The sequence below is a fragment of the Emys orbicularis genome, chromosome 10, assembly GCF_028017835.1.
Source record: "Emys orbicularis isolate rEmyOrb1 chromosome 10, rEmyOrb1.hap1, whole genome shotgun sequence".
NCBI lineage: Eukaryota > Metazoa > Chordata > Testudines > Emydidae > Emys > Emys orbicularis.
This window is the reverse complement of record NC_088692.1, coordinates 40047010-40068168: the sequence shown is the minus strand read 5'-3', so window position 1 is coordinate 40068168 and position 21159 is coordinate 40047010. Positions and strand designations below refer to the sequence as shown.

Genomic DNA, 21159 nt, shown 5'->3' with positions numbered 1-21159 from the left:
CCCACTGCAACTTGAGACTATTGCTTCTTATTCTGTCATCTGCCAGCACTGAGAACAGCCTAGCTCCATCCTCTTTGGAACCCCCCTTCAGTTAGTTGAAGGCTGCTATCAAATCCCTCCTCACTTTTCTCTTCTGGAGACTAAATAAGCCCAGTTGCCTCAGCCTCTCCTTGTAATTCATGTGCCCCAGACCCCTAATCATTTGGTTGTCCTCTGCTGGACTCTCTCCAATTTGTTCACATCCTTTTTGTAATGGGGGCCCCAAAACTGGACGAAATACTCCAGATGTGGCCTCACCAGTGCCGAATAGAGGGGAATAATCACTTCCCTTGATCTGCTGGCAGTGCTCCTACTAATGCAGCACAATATGCCGTTAGCCTTCTTGTCAACAAGAGCTCACTGTTGACTCATATCCAGCTTCTTGTCCACTGTAATCCCCAGGTCCTTTTCTGCGGAATTGCTGCTTAGCCAATCGGTCCCCAGCCTGTAGCAGTGCATGGGATTCTTCCATCCTAAGTGCAGGACTCTGCACTTGTCCTTGTTGAACCTCATCAGATTTCTTTTGGCCCAATCCTCCAATTTGTCTAGGTCACTCTGGACCCTATCCACCTCTCCCCCCAGCGTAGTGTCATCCGCGAACTTGCTAAGGGTGAAATCCATCCCATCATTCAGATCATTAATGAAGATGTTGAACAAAACCGGTCCCAGGACCGACTCCTGGGGCTGCCAACTTGACATCGAGCCGTTGATCACTATCCGTTGAGCCCGACGATCTAGCCAGCTTTCTATCCACCTTATAGTCCATTTAGTTGGGGATTAGTCCTGTTTTGAGCAGGGGGTTGGACTTCCAACTCTGATATTCTATGATTCTTCCAATCCATACTTTTTAAACTTGCTGGCAAGAATACTGTGGGAGACCGTATCAAAAGCTTTGCTAAAGTCAAGATATATCACATCCCCTGCTTTCCCCATATCCACAGAGCCAGTTATCTCATCATAGAAGGCAATCAGAAAGCTATCACTCATTACTGCTTAGATATAATCCCTGTAAAGTACTCATCAAATCCAGATAACTTTTCACTGTTTGTTCGCTCTCCTTTCAGGAAGATGCAGAGCGGCTGTACAAGAATTGCAAGCGCTACGACCTCCTGAACATGTTCTACCAGGCTTCTGACCAGTGGCAGAAAGCTATGGAAGTAGCTGAGACTCATGATCGGGTTCACCTGCGCACCACATACTACAACTATGCCAAACATCTGGAGGCTACTGCAGAGTGCAATCTTGCACTCAACTAGTAAGCAGCTTCCTGTAGAAAAGGCCGAGCACCTAGAACTTAGTTCTGAACACAAGAAATCCTGAGTTTTAGCACACTGCTGTGGACAGCAGAGACAAAATTGGTAGGGCTGTCTGCTACTGGCAGATAACCAGTTTTTCCCCTTTTCTGCCACCTTTCATCTGAGGATCTCAAACTATTATTGAAATAAACCTGGCAATGGGGGAAACTGAGACACAGAGAGGTTAACTGACTTGCCCAAGTTCACATGGAAAGTCTGCAGTGGAGTCAAGACTAGAACTTGGATTCCTGTCTCCAAATCCTATGCTTTTAACCACTAGACCAGCCTCCCCTTTTGCACCTTGTTGTATGCATAAGCCCTTGTGTTGGAGAGACCCACCTGGCACCCCAGGGATTCATTGTGGCTCATGTGTTATGAACCTGATGCTTATGTGGCACCCAGAATTCTTTTCAATGGCTGCTGAAATCCTGGGAAAGTTGGTGGGGAAGTTGTTTTTAGAATGCATCATACTGGTTTAAATTTTATTTTATGCATGGTTCCCTTATTGTGTAAGGTCACAACATGCTCTAGCTCAGGAGTAAAGAAGGGTTTTGTGTGTGAGGCGATGTGAGCAGAAAATGTGATTCAGTTAACGGGAAGGAAGGAGGGGAGAAAGTTGCAGATAGATGGGTTAGTACAGTTAAAGGAGCAACCTTCCAACTGTGGGTTAGAGAGTGAAATTGCAGTGGAGATGAGCAGGCAATATGAAGACTTGTGTATGAGGTGAGGAGACAAGATCTGTATTGAATATCCTTTACCATCTCTTACCCAGCCTCCCAATCATTCCTGGTACAAGCTGTGCTAGGTATTTTGGGGGCTTCGATGTGCATGTTGGCTCTTTGGCCCAAATAAGATTTTTGATTTTTCTGCACCCATTTTTATCTCAGTAATCGCCACACCTTGGTCTTATCTCAGCAGCACCTTGGCCTTTATTTTTCCTTGGCGTATTGGCACTCGGGGGCCAGCACTGTTCCTGCAGTTGATGAAAAGCACTGTATAAGGACAGAGTATTATTAGTATTGTTGTTAATTCTAGAGACTAAAGAACTAAAATAAAATGGATTAACATAGCAGTTGAGCGGTTTGCCACAAAGCACTGATATCCACCATCTAATGTGCCCTTTTTCTACACAGCTATGAGAAATCGGACACACATAGGTTTGAGGTGCCCAGGATGCTCTCTGAAGATTTACAAGCCTTGGAGATCTATGTCAACAAGATGAAAGATAAGTTAGTGCCATGTTACATCCTTCCTTACCTGAAGTGTGTGAAGGAGTGGTATCCTGAGGGGGGAATTTCAGGTTTGAGATTACTTGTTTTAACACTTTGCTGCCAGGCGTTCAGATTTTCCAGGTTAATTCAATAGAGAGGAAACATGCTAGTAGGGAACACTTTTGCTAATGCATTATACCATGCAGTGCTGGAAGTTTGTTCATTTGTCTGCTTTGGTCATGAATCTTGTTCATTAGAAGGGGCCCCACTGTATTGTGTTGGCAAGCTAGTGCTACTAGAGTTGTGACTGAGAGAGCTGAGTAACACAGGCCAGAGACTTTCACCCAGTTTCCCCTGTATTGAGCTCCAAGACTTGTGTTTGACTAAAGCACATCTTCTTGAATGGTAGCCAGTCTTGATTTGAAGACTTCAAGAGAGAGAAAATCCACCACTTCCCCTGGTAGTGTGTTCCAATGATTAATTACCATCATCATCACTTATTTTGTTTCTTTTCTAGGAGCTTGTGGAAATGGTGGGCACAGTATCTGGAGAGCCAGTCAGATATGGAATCCGCACTAAGATACTATGAGTTAGCTCAGGATTATTTCTCCCTGGTCCGTGTTTACTGCTTTCAGGGCAACATCCAGAAGGTAAGGCAGCCTGCTTCCCACTGCTCCCAGGAGTGTCCACATTCTTGTGTTTAATCTGGGCATGATGTGAAGGGTCTGGCTCTCTTTTCAGGCTGCTGAAATAGCGAATGAAACAGGAAACTGGGCAGCATCCTATCACCTGGCCCGCCAGTACGAGAGCCAGGATGAAATCAAGCAGGCTGTGCACTTCTACACTAGGGCCCAGGCATTTAACAATGCCATCCGCTTGTGTAAGGTACGACAGCATGTACACCTCAGTGCAAAGAGCTCACCAGCAATGGCATCTCTCAGGCCATGTACATCAGAAAATGTAGCCAACCTGTGAGATTAGCGTGGGCCTTCTCCTTATGTAAAGTATGACATACTGCTTGCTTATATAACTGTGTAGTTGATTATATTGGTTTCTACCCACACCTTCTAGGAGAGAAGGGGTCTGTAATGCGACACTCACAATACTGACACCCCTTTAGAGCCCAAGTACCCCTCCCCGCAAAAAACCCTCTCCTGAAATAAACAAATCAACAACAAACAAACCAAAAATCCTGCCCCAAGCAGAGTTTTGACCCCACAAAAGGGAAGACCAGAAACTCCATGAAGTTCACTAGGGACTTTGCTGTTGCTACAGATTTTATATGGAAGGTGGTCAGATACAGTGGTGATGGGTGGCAGTATAAAACTGTAGGGTAGGTAATTAATGGAACTATGAAGTCTGCTGTGCTGGAAGTAATCATAGATAGAGTATTTGCTAGAAGATGGGGGGAGGGATAGCTCAGTGGTTTGAGCATTGGCCTGCTAAACCCAGGGTTGTGAGTTCAATCCTTGGGGGGGCCACTTAGGGATCAGGGGCAAAATCAGTACTTGGTCCTGCTAGTGAAGGCAGGGGGCTGGACTCAATGACCTTTCAAGGTCCCTTCCAGTTCTAGGAGATAGGATATCTCCATTAATTTATTTATTTACTTTTGAGTAGGAGAACAATCTAGATGACCAGCTGATGAATCTGGCTCTGCTGAGTTCCCCAGAAGACATGATAGAGGCAGCCTGCTATTATGAAGAGAAGGGGGAACAAATGGACAGAGCAGTCATGTTGTACCACAAGGTAACTCTGACTCAGCAAAGTATAAAGCTTTCAATTGAGACCAAGACACTACAGTGGTCAGCTACCAAATCAGCTGAATACCTGATTATCTGCATCCATTCCTGATGTGCAGCACCCCTTGTTAATCCATTCCTGGGCCCCCTCTACAGCTCTGCAAATGCCCCTCAAAGTGACCTGCAGCAGTACTTGCTGTTCTAATAATAGAATCATAAAAGTGTAGGATGGAAAGGGATTTAAGAGGTCATCTAGTCCAGTCCCCTGCAACCAAGGCAGGACTACCTAATAACTAGACCATCCCTGACAGGTGTTTGTCTAACCTCTTCTTAAAAACCTCCAATGATGGAAATTCACAACCTCCCTAGCCAATTTATTCCAGTGCTTAACTACCCCATAGGAAGTTTTTCCTAATGTCCACCCTAAACCTCCCTTGTTGCAATTTAAGCCCATTAATTCTTGTCCTATTGTCAGAGGTTAACAAGAACAATTTTTCACCCTCATCCTTGTAACAACCTTTTACGTACTTGAAAGCTGTTATCATGTCCCCCCCTCAGTCTTCTTTTCTCCATCCTAAACAAACCCAATTTTTTCAATCTTCCCTCATGGGTTGTTTTCTTGACCTTTAATCATTTTTGTTGCTGTTGACTTTTTCCAATTTGTCCACCTTTCCTGAAATGAGGCACCCAGAACTGGACACAATACTCCAGTTGAGGCCTTATCAGAGTGGAGTTGAGCAGAAGAATGACTTCCAGTGTCTTGCTTACAACACTCCTGCTAATACATGCCAAAATTATGTTTGCTTTTTTGGGGGGGGGATGAGGGGGCAACAGTGTTACATTGTTGACTCATATTTAGCTTGTGATCCTCTATGACCCCCAGATCCATTTCTGCAGTACTCCTTCCTAGGCAGTCATTTCCCATTTCGTATTGTGCAACTGATTGTTCCTTCCTAAGTGGAGTACTTTGCATTTGTCCTTATTAAATTTCATCATATTTAATCTTTAATCAGTATCAAACTGAGTGATGGCTTTGGTAATATCAATATGTGTTCCCAGGGGACTTGATTGAGTCCACCTATTTCACCTCACTTGTGACATACATCACATTTCAGATGATGTCTGGGAGATGAACTCACTTTGTACTTTGTAGCCTCCAGCCGCATTTGTCCAATGCCAATAAATCAGCCCGCATTCACTACAAGACAATATTGGTGGGGAAGGCGCTGCATCACTGCAGAAGACTCCCAGCACAGGCAATCAGTGCTTTTTATATATCAGTTAATAGGGGTTGCTACTTAGCTGTGCAAGCCTCCTTTCCTCTGTCTGCCTGCTGAAGTTGAGCAGACAAGTTCTGCACCAAGTGCTGTACTAGAGGCAGAATACAGAGAATCCTCTGAGTCTCTGGCCAGCCAGTAGGTCCCCACTCTCTGAATTTATAGTGTGGTAGCTCTGCAGCAGAATGGCAGGAATGTAGGTCACGGCAGCTGGGAAGGGCTACTGTATGTTTCTCTGTACCTCAGGTTGGGTTAATTGGCCTTAGTAACTAATGGAGACCTTCATACAGAGCCTGCTAATCAAGAAGGAAAGGACTGGAGGCACAGCAGCTGCTGATTTTGCCAGAGCTCTGCTGCAGAAATCTGGTGTCTCTTTCCTAATGGCTTGTTGCCTTGAAACCTGTATGCAATCAGTACAAGAGAGGGAAAAACTAAAGGGCTGTCTCTGGTTTTGCAGGCAGGACACTTTTCCAAAGCACTAGAGCTGGCTTTTGCCACACAGCAGTTTGGTGCCCTGCAGCTGATTGCCGAGGACCTGGATGAGAAGTCAGACCCAGCCCTGCTGGCACGCTGCTCTGACTTCTTCATTGAACACGCCCAGCACGAGAAGGCCGTGGAGTTGCTGCTAGCAGCCAAAAAGGTAAAGCCTTTGCAGTGTTCTTGGGAACTCTACAGTATGTGACTGTAGAAGAGCAGAGCTCAGGAGTGAGCTGAGTTGCATCCTGGGCCCTCCCCACACTGCAACAAATCCCTAGTTGCAGACTTTCTATCTGGATTTTGAATTCTCAGAGTTCCCTGATGCAGGGTTTTGGCTCAGCCCCTGATATAGCTACGGCCTAGCCTAGTCTTTCAGATTCGGAGTCGCCTCAAAGATCAGGGTCTTCAGCTGCAGGGTTTTGGTTTAGGGACATCTCTGAAGTTAAGATTCTGCAGCACAGTTTGTCTGAGTCCTAATCATCTGGCCTTTGCAGAGTTCAGATGCACCCATTCACACAGTTGGAAAAGGCTAAAAAGTTGTAGACTTGAATTCTAGCCGGCTAAATGTGGTTGAGGTCCTTCTGGTGCAGAACATTTAGTTAGAAGCAGTTCATTGCTCTCTCACTCTTCACCAGTACCATGAAGCCCTGCAGCTTTGCTTGAATCAGAACCTGACCATCACAGAGGAGATGGCCGAGAAGATGACTGTCTCTAAGGACTCAAAGGAGCTCTCTGAAGAGTCTAGGAAAGAACTGCTGGAACAGGTTGCCGATTGCTGCATGCGGCAAGGCAATTACCACATGGCAACCAAGAAATACACTCAAGCAGGAAACAAGCTGAAGGTGAGGAGAAGCTACAGTACTAACGTTTGAACCCCTTGGCATTGTAGGTGTGGAGCTCCAAAATACACTTCTAATCTGCAGGTAAAATGATTGATTTGAGGGACTAATCTCATGGATACCACGAGTTGGTTTAAGACAAAAATACTCATGTTAAATAATACTTGCCAGCCCACCCGGAGTTGCCTGTTCTCAGAGCTCAAACCCTGCAGGCCCCCTCTGTCAGCATGAGATCTCCCTGTTCACGTTCCAAGAATTGTACCTAAGTTTGTAGAAAGGGTATCCAGAAGGAGTTTCTACCCGTTTCTGCCTGGTTGCTTGCTTCCTCATGTTTCTACATTGCTAACAGCAATGATTGTTCTCCCGTTTGCAGGCAATGAGAGCACTGCTGAAGTCTGGCGACACGGAGAAAATAGTGTTTTTTGCTGGAGTCTCCAGACAGAGGGAGATTTATATCATGGCAGCCAACTACCTACAGTCACTGGATTGGCGAAGGGACCCAGAGATTATGAAGAACATCATTAGCTTCTATACCAAAGGAAAGGCCCTTGACCTCTTAGCTGGCTTTTATGATGCCTGTGCTCAGGTATGTCCCTGTCCATTCTCAGAGGAGTTTGGTTTGTGACAGAATCATAGAATATCAGGGTTGGAAGGGACCTCAGGAGGTCATCTAGTCCAACCCCCTGCTCAAAGCAGGACCAATTCCCAACTAAATCATCCCAGCCAGGGCTTTGTCAAGCCGGACCTTAAAAACCTCCAAGGAAGGAGACTCCACCACCTCCCTAGGTAACGCATTCCAGTGCTTCACCACCCTCCTAGTGAAATAGTGTTTCCTAATATCCAGCCTAGACCTCCCCCACTGCAACTTGAGACCATTGCTCCTTGTTCTGTCATCTGCCACCACTGAGAACAGCCGAGCTCCATCCTCTTTGGAACCCCCCTTCAGGTAGTTGAAGGCTGCTATCAAATCCCCCCTCATTCTTCTCTTCTGGAGACTAAACAATCCCAGTTCCCTCAGCCTCTCCTCATAAGTCATGTGCTCCAGACTCCTAATCATTTTTGTTGCCCTCCGCTGGACTCTTTCCAATTTTTCCACATCCTTCTTGTAGTGTGGGGCCCAAAACTGGACACAGTACTCCAGATGAGGCCTCACCAATGTCGAATAAAGGGAACGATCACGTTCCTCGATCTGCTGGCAATGTCCCTACTTATACAGCCCAAAATGCCGTTAGCCTTCTTGGCAACAAGAGCACACTGTTGACTCATATCCAGCTTCTTCTCCACTGTGACCCCTAGGTCCTTTTCTGCAGAACTGCTACCTATCCATTCGGTCCCTAGTCTGTAGCAGTGCATGGGATTCTTCCGTCCTAAGTGCAGGACTCTGCACTTGTCCTTGTTGAACCTCATCAGGTTTTTTTGGCCCAATCCTCTAATTTGTCTAGGTCCCTCTGTATCCGATCCCTACCCTCTAGTGTATCTACCACGCCTCCTAGTTTAGTGTCATCTGCAAACTTGCTGAGAGTGCAGTCCACACCATCCTCCAGATCATTAATAAAGATATTAAACAAAACCGGCCCCAGGACCGACCCTTGGGGCACTCCGCTTGAAACCGGCTGCCAACTAGACATGGAGCCATTGATCACTACCCGTTGAGCCTGACGATCTAGCCAGCTTTCTATCCACCTTACAGTCCATTCATCCAGCCCATACTGCTTTAACTTGGCGGCAAGAATACTGTGGGAGACCGTATCAAAAGCTTTGCTAAAGTCAAGGAATAACACATCCACTGCTTTCCCCTCATCCACAGAGCCAGTTATCTCATCATAGAAGGCAATTAGGTTAGTCAGGCACGACTTCCCCTTGGTGAATCCATGCTGACTGTTCCTGATCACTTTCCTCTCCTCTAAGTGTTTCATAATTGATTCCTTGAGGACCTGCTCCATGATTTTTCCAGGGACTGAGGTGAGGCTGACTGGCCTGTAGTTCCCCGGATCCTCCTCCTTCCCTTTTTTAAAGATGGGCACTACATTAGCCTTTTTCCAGTCATCCGGGACCTCCCCCGATCGCCATGAGTTTTCAAAAATAATGGCTAATGGCTCTGCAATCTCATCCACCAACTCCTTTAGCACCCTCGGATGCAGCGCATCCGGCCCCATGGACTTGTGCACGTCCAGTTTTTCTAAATAGTCCCGAACCACTTCTTTCTCCATAGAGGGCTGGTCACCTTCTCCCCATATTGTGCTGCCCAGTGCAGCAGTCTGGGAGCTGACCTTGTTCGTGAAGACAGAGGCAAAAAAAGCATTGAGTACATTAGCTTTTTCCACATCCTCGGTCACTAGGTTGCCTCCCTCATTCAGTAAGGGGCCCACACTTTCCTTGACTTTCTTCTTGTTGCTTACATACCTGAAGAAACCCTTCTTGTTACTCTTAACATCTCTTGCTAGCTGCAACTCCAAGTGTGATTTGGCCTTCCTGATTTCACTCCTGCATGCCTGAGCAATATTTTTATACTCCTCCCTGGTCATTTGTCCAATCTTCCACTTCTTGTAAGCTTCTTTTTTGCGTTTAAGATCAGCAAGGATTTCACTGTTTAGCCAAGCTGGTCGCCTGCCATATTTACTATTCTTTCTACACATCGGGATGGTTTGTTCCTGCAACCGCAATAAGGATTCTTTAAAATACAGCCAGCTCTCCTGGACCCCTTTGCCCTTCATGTTATTCTCCCAGGGGATCCTGCCCATCTGTTCCCTGAGGGAGTCAAAGTCTGCTTTTCTGAAGTCCAGGGTCCGTATTCTGCTGCTCTCCTTTCTTCCTTGTGTCAGGATCCTGAATTCGACCATCTCATGGTCACTGCCTCCCAGGTTCCCATCGACTTTTGCTTCCCCTACTAATTCTTCCCTGTTTGTGAGCAGCAGGTCAAGAAAAGCTCTGCCCCTAGTTGGTTCCTCCAGCACTTGCACCAGGAAATTGTCCCCTACACTTTCCAAAAACTTCCTGGATTGTCTGTGCACCGCTGTATTGCTCTCCCAGCAGATATCAGGGTGATTAAAGTCTCCCATGAGAACCAGGGCCTGCGATCTAGCAACTTCTGCTAGTTGCCAGAAGAAAGCCTCGTCCACCTCATCCCCCTGGGTCTGGTGGTCTATAGCAGACTCCGACCACAACATCACCCTTGTTGCTCACACTTCTCAACTTTATCCAGAGACTCTCAGGTTTTTCTGCAGTTTCATACCGGAGCTCTGAGCAGTCATCCTCCTCTCTTACATACAACGCAACTCCCCCACCTTTTCTGCCCTGCCTGTCCTTCCTGAACAGTTTATATCCATCCATGACAGTACTCCAGTCATGTGAGTTATCCCACCAAGTCTCTGTTATTCCAATTGCATCATAGTTCCCTGACTGTGCCAGGACTGGGAACAGGACACTTATCTTATTTGTCTTCTCTTTGTAGGTGGAGATCGATGAATATCAGAACTATGAGAAAGCACAGGGAGCACTGACTGAGGCATTCAAGTGCCTGTCAAAGGCAAAGATGAGAAGTCCTTTAGAGCAGGAGAGCAAACTGGCACTTTTTCAAAGCAAGTTGGCTTTGGTCAAGCGATTCATCCAGGCTCGAAGGTAATTTGCAGTGCTCAGAGCACACAATGTATATGAAAATCTGTATCTGAGGAAAGTTCTCTGCTTTAGCAGCAACACAGTCCCATGCAGGAGACTTACTTCTGAAAGCACTCATGAGACTTTTGGCCTCAGGGAACCATATGGGTGTAGGGGATGACAGGTTGACCTTTGAGTAAAAGGTAGCCTTGAGGCCAGTGCCTCATGTGCTGATTTATGAAGCCTCTGCCTACCCTTCTAGTTGGAGCTAAGATACTATGAGGATGTCCATCTTACAGAAGGGAGGCTATGGGGCATACACAGGTCTCAAACTGTGGTTCAGCTGAGAGCCAGATGCAATAGGGGAGAATCTGTCTCCTCCCCCCATGGGATATTTACAGTTTCAACCTGCTCTTTCACTAGAGTTTACTCTGAGGACCCAAAAGAGGCAATCAGGCAGTGTGAGCTTCTCCTAGACGAGCCAGACCTTGACAGTACCATCCGCCTAGGCGATGTCTTGGGCTTTCTGGTTGAACATTACTTACAGGTGGAGGAATTCCAGATGGTAAGTTATTATTTGGGCATCATGCATGTTTCTGGCACTGTATAGAGGAAGACAAAGGAGCGTACAATCTAAATGTTTGCATCCCTAGGGAATGCAGCTTACTGTTGTACACTCTCAACCTTCGCAAGTGTAGAGATGCCAAAGTGGACAGCTACCCTTGGAGTATTTATGTTGACCTTTGCCCTGTAAGAGAGCTGAAGTATCACTGCTAAGCACTGTGTGGTGCTTGCAGTTTTGATCCCAGTGTAGGGTATGCCGAAGGAGCAGCAAGACTGAATCCATATTTAATCTGTGGTGGGAGAAAGAAATTTACTTTACAGACTTGGAGAGTAACATATACAGAGGGGGCTCCTGGGATACTCATAACCATTCCCATTAATAGAGAGGGAGGAGCAGTAGGTCATTTCTGGTCATTTCTCTGCAATTGCACTGCGCCTCGGACAGCCACCTGGCTGGCCCAGAAAAAATGGGAAATCATTAATTTGTAGCCATCTGGGGAAGTGATGAGTCATTTGTTCAGAGCAGGAAGTGCCAAACAGCAGAGTGCAGAATGGCACAGGATTACAAGCCTTGGACTAAAAGTAACCTGCTGTTCTGGACCAGCCAGGTGCTGAGCATCATGCTCTCCCGCTCTGGGCACTAACCTGTTTATTACAAGCTGTCTTGACTAGAGCCACTCAGAAATTTTCTGATGAAGCTTAGTCAGAAGCTGGGAATGGGTGACGGGATGGATTACTTGATGATTACCTGTTCTGTTCATTCCCTCTTGGCACTGGCCACTGTCGGTGGACAGGATACTGGGCTAGATTGACCTTTGGTCTGACCCAGTATGGCCGTTATGTTCTCAGATGAAAAATGGTGAGTCGTTAGGCAAAACATTTTGCCAAGTCTAGTGCAGATTTGATCAAACTTTTCCTGGACCAGTAACAGGTTTACGTGTGTAATGGAATGTGTAATGTTACACATCCATCCATTGGAAACCTGCTAGTGTTCTGGAATTGACAGCTCTGCAGCAGAGAGTCTGGCAGCCCCAACTGGAGCTGGCACCTGGAAGTCCTAAGACTGGCTCCCAGAGTCTGGGGCAGCCCTATGACGCAGATCATTCCAGGGCCAGAGATCCTAGGGCTTCCAGGCTCCTGGGGCCAGCTGGCTCCCAGCTCAGACGCAGGGCAGCCTGAGAGTCCTTGGCTCTGGACTAATCTGAATGGCAGGGCTGCCCTGGACCCTAGCAGCCCCAAGAACCTTGCCTCCAGCCAGAGCTCCTGGGGCTGGCAGGCTCAACCATGGAGCAATGAAACTGACATTCTTGTCAATTTTACATATTTTGTTTCAGGAATGCTCTATTTCACTATTTTTTTTTTTTAAAGTGGGTCTGAGAAATTTGGGTACCTTCAGAAGAACTGAAACCAAAGTTTGACATCTCTAGCCTTGACAATGCTTCAGGTATCAAGGCAGAGGACAGAGGGCTGGGATTGGAAAATCCGTGTCCTCCCTTCCTTTGGTTTTCAATGCTAATCACAGCTTTTATTCAAAACACTCTTCATTCTATCGATTGGTTTCCATGTTATTGCTCTTCTGCAAAAACAAGCAAAAGTTCCAGGGTTTACTAAAAGTTTAGGGGTTAGTGAAGGCCCTGGTTCCTTTTTTTTTTAATCTTGGAAAGGGCTGGTGAGTATCCATCACTCATCTAACCTGGGAGGCTCTAGTCCCTCCAGAGAGTCATCTCAAAGGCCTCCTAGGAATCCCCAACAACACTGAACAGTTTAGTGTGGTGCCTGAACTGAGACTGCAGCACCCTCTGTGCTAATACCAATATTGGACAAACCCCACAGGTAGCTGAAGGGAACTGGTAAGCCAGCCCTGCACTGGTAACTCAGGTTGAATAGGCTGGGAGGTCTGAGCCTAGCAAACTGTATCTGAATGCACCATATCTAGATGCTTTTTGCCACGCTGCTGTGATATGAGAATAACAAGAACACATCTCATGCCTGATACCCTACCATCTATTACCCCTAGGCCTATAGATACTTGGAGGAGATGCGGAAAAGAACTCCATGTGTAAACCTGACCTACTATGTGAATGAACGGACCATTGAGGCAGTTCACAGAGGGCTGGGCATCCCCTGGAACCGGAACCCTGTCCCAGAACGAATTCGCCACAACAGCATGGAAGACAACAAGGAGGTGGAAGAGGATGTAGCTGATGAAGTCGAGGATCCCTGATGGCTTACTATGTAAACTGGCAACATTCACATACAGCTGTGAGGAAGCCTGGCCATTGCTACAGTCCCCAGCTACCTGATCTAGGCTTGTTAAGGGCAGAAAGTCAAATACTTCAGTAATGCACAGCCTGATGCTGTAGTCTGCTTGGGTCATACCAAGAAGATTCATTTGTTATGTATAAGCAAAACTGTTAAAGCTCAAGCACCAAGTCAGTGCAGAGGGACAGGTTGGGCCTCAGACAGCTACTTTTTTTATCTTACTTTTTTAATGTTCAAATTTAGAGAGACTTTTAATACTTCAATAAATTTTTAAGGAAAAAAATGAATGTCCGATCCTAATTAAGGAGTCAGATAATCCTAATCCCAGAGTGCAGGAGCAGCAGAAAAGTGAGTGCTGAATCGAGCATGTCTAGCTCTAACTGTCTATGCATACAGAAAGCAGTTTAGTTAAGATACACTTCGCAATGATATGACAAGGCCTCAAATAGTAGATAGCTCTGGTCTGTTAAAGGACCAACCACTAGGACAACACAGTGAGCTGTTCCCTGAGAGTCAAAACTCGAGGAAGCAAGGCTTTTTTTTTTTATATATATACCATTTTATGAGAGAATGGGTCCAGCAATGCCTGAGTCATGCAGAGCCTTATCAAAATTCAAATCAGTACCTTCTGCAGAAGTAGGAGACTTCTTCCCTGTTAACTAGTCCCTCTAGATCTTGCATTTAATTTAGCAAAGGATCAGTTGGAGTAGAGCTTGCAGTTATGGAAGAAGAAATTCTACCTCCTCCACTCCTGCATAGGTTGGAGTTTGAGTAATTTATCCTGCACAGTTTTCTTAACATGAAGCCTGTTTCCCAAACCAAACCCTGGATTTAAAGTGGATAAAGTTCAAAACTCTGTGCTTGATTTTAATTGGGAAAATATTCCTAGTGAAACATCAGGACCATTCTCACTGGGCTTTGCTCTAAAAGGAGAAGACAAGCCCTCCTACCTCATGACTGAATATCTAGGTTATGCTCCGAGGCAGGATCAGACCTGTCAGTCTCTCCCCCTCAATGTCACCTTAGCACTGTCCTTATCTAAGGCCATGTCTACACTTAAAAGCTTACAGAAGCACAGCTGTACCACTCTAAGTGCTCATATAGCTGCATTATGCCAACGGGAGAGCTCTCCCAGCGACATAATAAAAACAAGCGCTTATGCCGGCAAAACTTATGTTGCTCAGGGGATGCTAACATAGGCATGGCCTTAGTCCCTGCTGTTATCCCTGGCAAGAGAAACCATGTGTTTTCAGCAGCCACCTAAACACATTCCATACTACCTGATGCTAAACAGGAGGGTTGGAGTGGCTGGTTTCCTTTGTGAGATTTCACAAATATTGAGCAGTTTGGTGTTAAGGCATAACTCGTTTCAGTCCCACTTTAAAAACAAGACACTCCAGCTTTTAGCAATAGGTTCTCTTTAATAGAATGCTAGTATAGACTGCAGCATGTGAAGTCTCAGTCTCCTTCCTCTGCTTGCAGAGCTTCCAACCATATTAAGACTATGCACACCTGAGGAAAAAGACACCTTGTAACTAGAAACTAGAGAGCCCTTCCTCCCCCACACCATCCCTGGTGGACAGTGTCTCTGCTCTAACGTTATGCATATTTTCAGTAGGCAGGAGTCCACTGGAGCTGCTCACAATGTGTAACTCTTGACCAGAATCATCCTCTACAAAAAACCACTCCATCCCACTCAAAGAACCACTCAATCCACAGTATTCTTGCTACCAAGTTAAAAAAAGTATGGATTGGATAAATGGGCTATAAGGTGGATAGAAAGCTGTCTAGATAGTTGGGCTCAACGGGTAGTGATCAACAGCTTGATGTCTAGTTGGCAGCCGGTAGCAAGCGGAGTGCCCCACAGGCCCGTTTTGTTCAACATTTTTATTAATGATGATCTGGACAATGGAATAGATTGCATCCTCAGCAAGTTCGTGGATGACACTAAGCTGGGAGGAGTGATAGATATGCTGGAGAGTAAATATAGGGTCCAGAGTGACCTAGACAAATTGGAGGATTGGGCCAAAAGAAATCTGATGAGGTTCAACGAAGACAAGTGCAGAGTCCTGCACGTAGGATGGAAGAATTCCATGCACTGCTACAGGCTGGGAACTGACTGGTCTAAGCAGCAGTTCTGCAGAAAAGGACCTGGGGATTACAGTGGACAAGAAGCTGGATAGGAGTCAGCAGTGTGCACTTGTTGCCAAAAAGGCTAACGGCATACTAGGCTGCATTAGTAGGAGCATTGCCAGCAGATGGAGGGAAGTGATTATTCCCCTCTATTCAGTACTGGTGAGGCCACATCTGGAGTACTGCATCCGGTTTTGGGCCCCCCACTACAGAAAGGATGTAGACAAATTGGAGAGAGTCCAGCGGAGGGCAACGGAAATAATCAGGGGGCTAGGGTACATGACTTACGTGGAGAGGCTGAGGGAACTGGGCTTGTTTAGTCTGCAGAAGAGAAGAGTGAGGGGGGGAATTTGATAGCAGCCTTCAACTACCTGAAGGGGGGTTCCAAAGAGGATGGAGCCTAGTTCTCAGTGGTGGCAGATGACAGCATAAGGAACAATGGTCTCAAGTTGCAATGGCGGAGGTCTAGGTTGGATATTAGGAAACACTTTCACTAGGAGGGTGGTGAAGCACTGGAATGGATTACCTAGGGAGGTGGTGGAATCTCCATCCTTAGACGTTTTTAAGGCCCAGCTTGACAAAGCCCTGGCTGGGATGATTTAGTTGGAGTTGGTCCTGCTTTGAGCAGAGGGTTGGACTAGATGACCTCCTGAGGTCTCTTCCAACCCTCATCTATGATCTCTCCCAGGAGGCTGGTAACTTGTCTGCCAAAGGCTGACTGCTGGGAGACCCTCAACCCTTCACTACAGGGATGCCATGGAGCTAGCCCCATGAGGTAAGTGGCCACATCCACTCCTCCTGTTTTCCTGAAGAGAAGTTTGCTGTGAGGTCTTCATTATATTTTTAGCTGAACATTCAACTCTGCCAAGGCTATAAATAGCTGGTGCAGAGTGTGTTGGAGAGGGGGAGGTGTAGAGAGGATGGCAGCACTAGTCCATTTTCCTGCATCTGTACACGCTGTACCGGATAGCAAATAGCTCACTAAGTTGGCCCCCACTACAAAGTCCAGGTGTCAAGTTGAGCTCCCTGGCTTTAGCTGTACACCCTGTCCCTTTTCTTCTCCAGCCAGGTGATTGGTGAAGGGGCCCAGCAGTGCCTATGAACACCCAGCTGGCAAGAGTGTTAGGTGGAGGTCACCTCTGTTTTCAATTTCCCCCTACAACTAGGAAGGGACACTTCTGACTTTTTTTAGCAAGTTCTCCATTAGCAGTAGGTTCTGCCAGGCCAGCCTCCTGCAGTCCCCATCTGGGTCCTTCTCTGCTACATCTGCAAAAGAGGACAATGCCATTATTTGAGAGTGGGAGGAAAACAAGGATGCTCTTTACAGTCCTTTCCTGAACTGCTGAAATCCAATAACAGTGAAAGGAAACTAACCCACTTCTCACACTGCCCAGATGATACTCAACTTATCTCCAGAAAGATATCTACACTCAGATTGCTTAGGCTAAAACCAGTGTTTGGTCTATGTTGCATGCTCACTCACCCAGGTGCACACTAACACTTAGAATGTTAATTCCAAAGTGAGTGGCATGGGGGCAGGTAATGTAGGTGGTGTGGGAACCTGACATCAGGGAAAGAAGGGCCAGGTTTTAAGGCAGCTTCTAACTCTTGTGTGCACATATTCTGTTTGTACACAATCACCAACAGATCATATAACCATGTGCACAAATGGGTGTAGTGGAGAATAAGAATAGCCCCTAAGTATCACTAGCAGTCAGCTGATGGAAGTGTAAGACAGGCCCAAGCCATCATGGTGCCTTCACACAGACCTGGCGCTGTGAGCAGCATGTAAATTAAAGCATTTGCAGAACATCCATGAAACTTATTTCAAGGGCCCATAATGGGCTCAAAGTAAAAACTCAGGATGCACTCAGGATGTCAGAGCAGGAGGGAGTCTGGAAGAGCAGAGAGTCTGTGTGAGGATATCCTGTACGCACAAGCGGTGTGCTCAGAGCCCAGCACTGTGTCAGCCTAAGCACATGACTCACACGGATGGAGTAGGGTTATTTATAAACTCAGGGAGAGCTTCAGGCTGGTGTTTCCATACTCAAGGTGGGGGAAGCAGCCATATGAGAGTGTACAGCCCCAGATTCTTAGCTCAGAGCCTGTGATATGCAACTGGAGAGGATGCCAGAGCATGGAGCTTGAGCTAACTATGCTGCAAGGGTGGGGTAGGGAGAAAGGAAGGGGAATGACCCTGCACCTCAGTGAAGTCCTGACATGAGAAGACACACACTCCCTGCAAACTGCTCCAGGCCTCATGTGGGGTGAAGGGGATTCCCTCCAAGGACCTCTGCAGCTGAGCCAAAGAAGGGATTATGTCTTTTCAAGTTGATGGAGTAACTGAATTTTAAGGGCAGGACCTAGCATAACCTACCCAAGGGGATGAGGCAGAATAAGGAAAGTGACAAATTAAATGCTGCTTAGAACTCTCGTCCTCAAAATGCTCTGCAGCTGAAGCTTATCAGAAGTGACCAATGCAAGAATGATGTGCCTTCTCCAACTCAGGGCAGCTTCTCCCATTCAGGGATGGCCATCAAGTCAGCATTTGCCAACCGGTGCTCCCCAGCAGTGGGAGAGAGAGACAGCTCAGTTGTTTTCCTCTGCACTTGGAACGGGATTCTGTAGTACCTGATGGAAACCACTGACTTTCTAATGGCATCCAGGGCACTGCATGTGACAGATTGGTTCTATCTGGGACGGAATTAGAAAGTAAAGTTCTTGGGGCAGGAACCAAGGCTTGTGTGTATGAGGGGGCTGTGCAGGCTTGTGCTGCAATTATTATGCTCTTATCCTGCACTCATCACCATGCTACCTGAACTCAACTGTGCTCACTGCGTCTGTACAAGTATCACCACTGATACACTGTATCTTCCTAGCACCAGAAGAGGCATCCACAAGACTAGTTTCAGACACAGAAAAGAGGTGCTGCTATCCCAGTCCTGCCCCTCTCCCTGCCAAGTACAGCTACAACTATCAGCTAGTTAAAGACAGATAGACCACAATGCTCCTTGTACTGAATTCCTCAGACATTTACAACATTCCTGGAAAGACTCCCCTTGCCCTCAGGAACGTTACAGCAGAGGGAGGCAGATCCCTCAGCGCACACCATGTCATGGGAAATGTGAGTTTCTGGCCCCCGTGGCTGCTCTTTCCCTTTAAGGGCACAGAGCTATATAACCTGCAGGGATCAGAGACCGGCTGTGTCGGTGTCACTTCCGGCCCAGCCCCCATGGGAAGCCAGTTTTCTAAATGTCAGGATGGTGAAGGAAACCAACGGAGGGCAAAAGAATAGTAAAGGGACCAATTAGCACACAGAAGTGTATCCAAACCTAGCCAGAGGCTGAGAGCATACAGTGCCATTTCCTCTTGCAAGTTTCCAGCATGTCACCTCAAAGGCAGTGCTGTGTGATACGTGCTGCCATGTGCTGCAGGCCACACTCCTGCAGTGCAAGCTGGCTGAGTCAATCACTCTGTTTTGTAGACCAGATGTTCATTCCCTCAGCACTAGGAAATTTGGAAGAAAGGACCATGCCCTCCTGCTCTCATCCTTTGCCACCATGAAAACTGGTATGAGGATGCTCCCCATTCTCCATGCACCCAGTGCACCTGGGTTGTGCAAATTCTGCCAACTCAGGAACACACTGGTTGCTTATCAGAAGTTCAAGGTCTGCAAGTAATTTAAAACATGAAGGTCCAGCCTACAAGTCCATGGAATATGAGGGGACACAGTGCTTGGCGTAAGTGCACTGCATTCTGGGACCTGTAGTCTCCATAGGCCGTATTTCCCTATGGAAGGTGAGGGTGACTATGTTAGAATGCTATAGGCCATATTTGGCCCAAGACTTGCACCTTGGATGCCTCTGCAGCACACCCTCCCTTGCAGCAAGGACTGTACTGGATTGATAATTTGGCCCCTTCCTAACACGAATGATACATGCACTTCAACATGAGGCTCTATTCAGCAGCACAAAGAAAGTAGCAAAACCTCCCTTATGCCTTCCGGTCCTACAGACACTACACCCTGTTACTACCACCACCACCACCCTCACCTGCCAGCCAGGACTGGGTCTCCAAGAACTCGTCTGTCATGTCCTCCAACAGCCGCTCACTGGGGATACTGAGGAGGATGGAGGAGACTGCAGACAGGAGGCCCTGACGCACATACCTGATGGAGAAGCAATGACCCAGTGAGAGGCTGCAGCTTCTCTCTCTTCCTTTCACCTACACACCGTATTAGCTGCTCTTCTCTACACAGTGTTTTACTGCAGTGCCCTCAAGTTTCTCACAGATGGCTACTGCCAGCACAACCAGACTCCTAGTGAGCAGGGATTTAATCAGAACTGGCAGGCCTGGTCCCCTTGCTCAGCTCTATGCTGCCACCCAGCAGAGCTGGGGCCAGTCTCTTGCTCCCTGGACCAGAAGAGGCTGGGAGCCTGTGGAAGCCTGGGCTGGGGGTGAGCAGAAAGGCTAAGATCTGCTCAATACCCTTCCAGCTGTGATGGTTTAAATCCAAACCATTCAGTTACTCTGAGCTCCTACAGAAAAAAGCACTTGGGAAATATCTTACATGGTGAAGCCACCTCAGGGATAACTCAAAAATGGGTCCAAAAGGTTTCTGCCATGCTTCCTACATGCACTGACTGCACCTCTGGACAGAGAAGACATTCGAGAGGTTTCAAATCAAAAGGTGAGTGAGGTGCCAGGACACAGGAGTTGGCAATGAAAGCTCCACCTTAGCCAAAACTATAGTGGCTGCTGTGATACTATGGTTAAAGGAGTGTTTAGTGCTGATGGGGCTCCCAAAGACAGCCCCATCTCCTGCCTACATCAATCTCTTCTGCCTGCATGAGGCACTGCAGGCTTTGCTCTCATATGGAGCAGGGTGGGGAAGGGGGCAGAGGTGAGCAAAGAGAATGGTGCATTAAATCATCCACATAGGCATCAGGCAATACTCTCTCTGCCTGAGATTGAAAAGTCCCAGTAAGAGCACCTGGCCCTCGAGCTGATCATCTTCCCATCACCAAAATAACCATAGAAACACACAACTCACGAGTCTGTGTGGAAGCGCAGGGTCCAGACGAACTCCAGCAGTGACTTTCCCATGGCAGCAGCTGCCTGCATTGAGGGGAACACAGTGAATAGGCAGCTTCTCACACACTGACCCACAAGGCATATTGACTTGTCCATGTCCAGGACCACATACAATGGGAAAAAGTCACCCAGATGGGTCTCTGGGGAACTCAATGCCTCTTATAGCAGTCAGCACATACTGGGGGGTTTTCCTCCATTCAGGTCCCTCTTGGGAAGCAGGAAGGTAACTCTTAACTCCATTTTGCAGATGGGGAAACAGGCAATAAAGATACATGCCCAAGTACAAGCAGGGAGCAGAATGCAGGATTCCTAGCTCCCAGCCCTGTTCTCTGGCCCATCCCCCAGCATCTGCCAGCTGCTCACTGGTATGGCATCCCCCTACACACTGAGGTCATTCCCCAATGAGTGCAGCAGGCACCATGCTCCAATGCCACTTCAGAGGCCATCTCGGGGCTCACCCCCACTGCAGTCAGCAAGTGCTGCATTATGGGCCTCAACTTCCTTACCACAGTGTGGATGGCAAAGTACATCAAGATTGCCAGTGTGTGTGCCAGCCTTCCCAGCACAAGGTGATCGTCTCCCAAAAGGTCAAAGGTCACCAGAGGCCTGCAATGCAAGAGAGACGGTGCCTTTGG

The 21159-nt window shown here is 47.2% G+C and overlaps 2 protein-coding genes across 2 annotated transcripts in view; one reads left to right on the top strand and one right to left on the bottom strand.

Annotated features, from left to right (window-relative positions):
- Window positions 1–13259, top strand: part of IFT140 (intraflagellar transport 140) — a 242819-nt gene extending 229560 nt beyond the window's left edge. The window contains 11 exon segments of the mRNA XM_065412296.1: window positions 1104–1294; window positions 2468–2563; window positions 3063–3195; window positions 3287–3430; window positions 4163–4291; window positions 6019–6201; window positions 6674–6880; window positions 7251–7463; window positions 10329–10495; window positions 10895–11036; window positions 13053–13259. Coding sequence (XP_065268368.1) covers window positions 1104–1294; window positions 2468–2563; window positions 3063–3195; window positions 3287–3430; window positions 4163–4291; window positions 6019–6201; window positions 6674–6880; window positions 7251–7463; window positions 10329–10495; window positions 10895–11036; window positions 13053–13259 — 1812 coding nt within the window.
- A 1414-nt stretch (window positions 13260–14673) lies between these two features.
- Window positions 14674–21159, bottom strand: part of TELO2 (telomere maintenance 2) — a 51380-nt gene continuing 44894 nt past the window's right edge. Inside the window, exons 18-21 of the mRNA XM_065411748.1 lie at window positions 21031–21130; window positions 20484–20548; window positions 19483–19598; window positions 14674–16696 (exon numbers count right to left, since the gene is read on the bottom strand). Of these exons, the coding sequence (XP_065267820.1) occupies window positions 16593–16696; window positions 19483–19598; window positions 20484–20548; window positions 21031–21130 (385 nt within the window). The 3' untranslated portion in view covers window positions 14674–16592. The remainder of the gene's footprint in view (window positions 16697–19482; window positions 19599–20483; window positions 20549–21030; window positions 21131–21159) is intronic.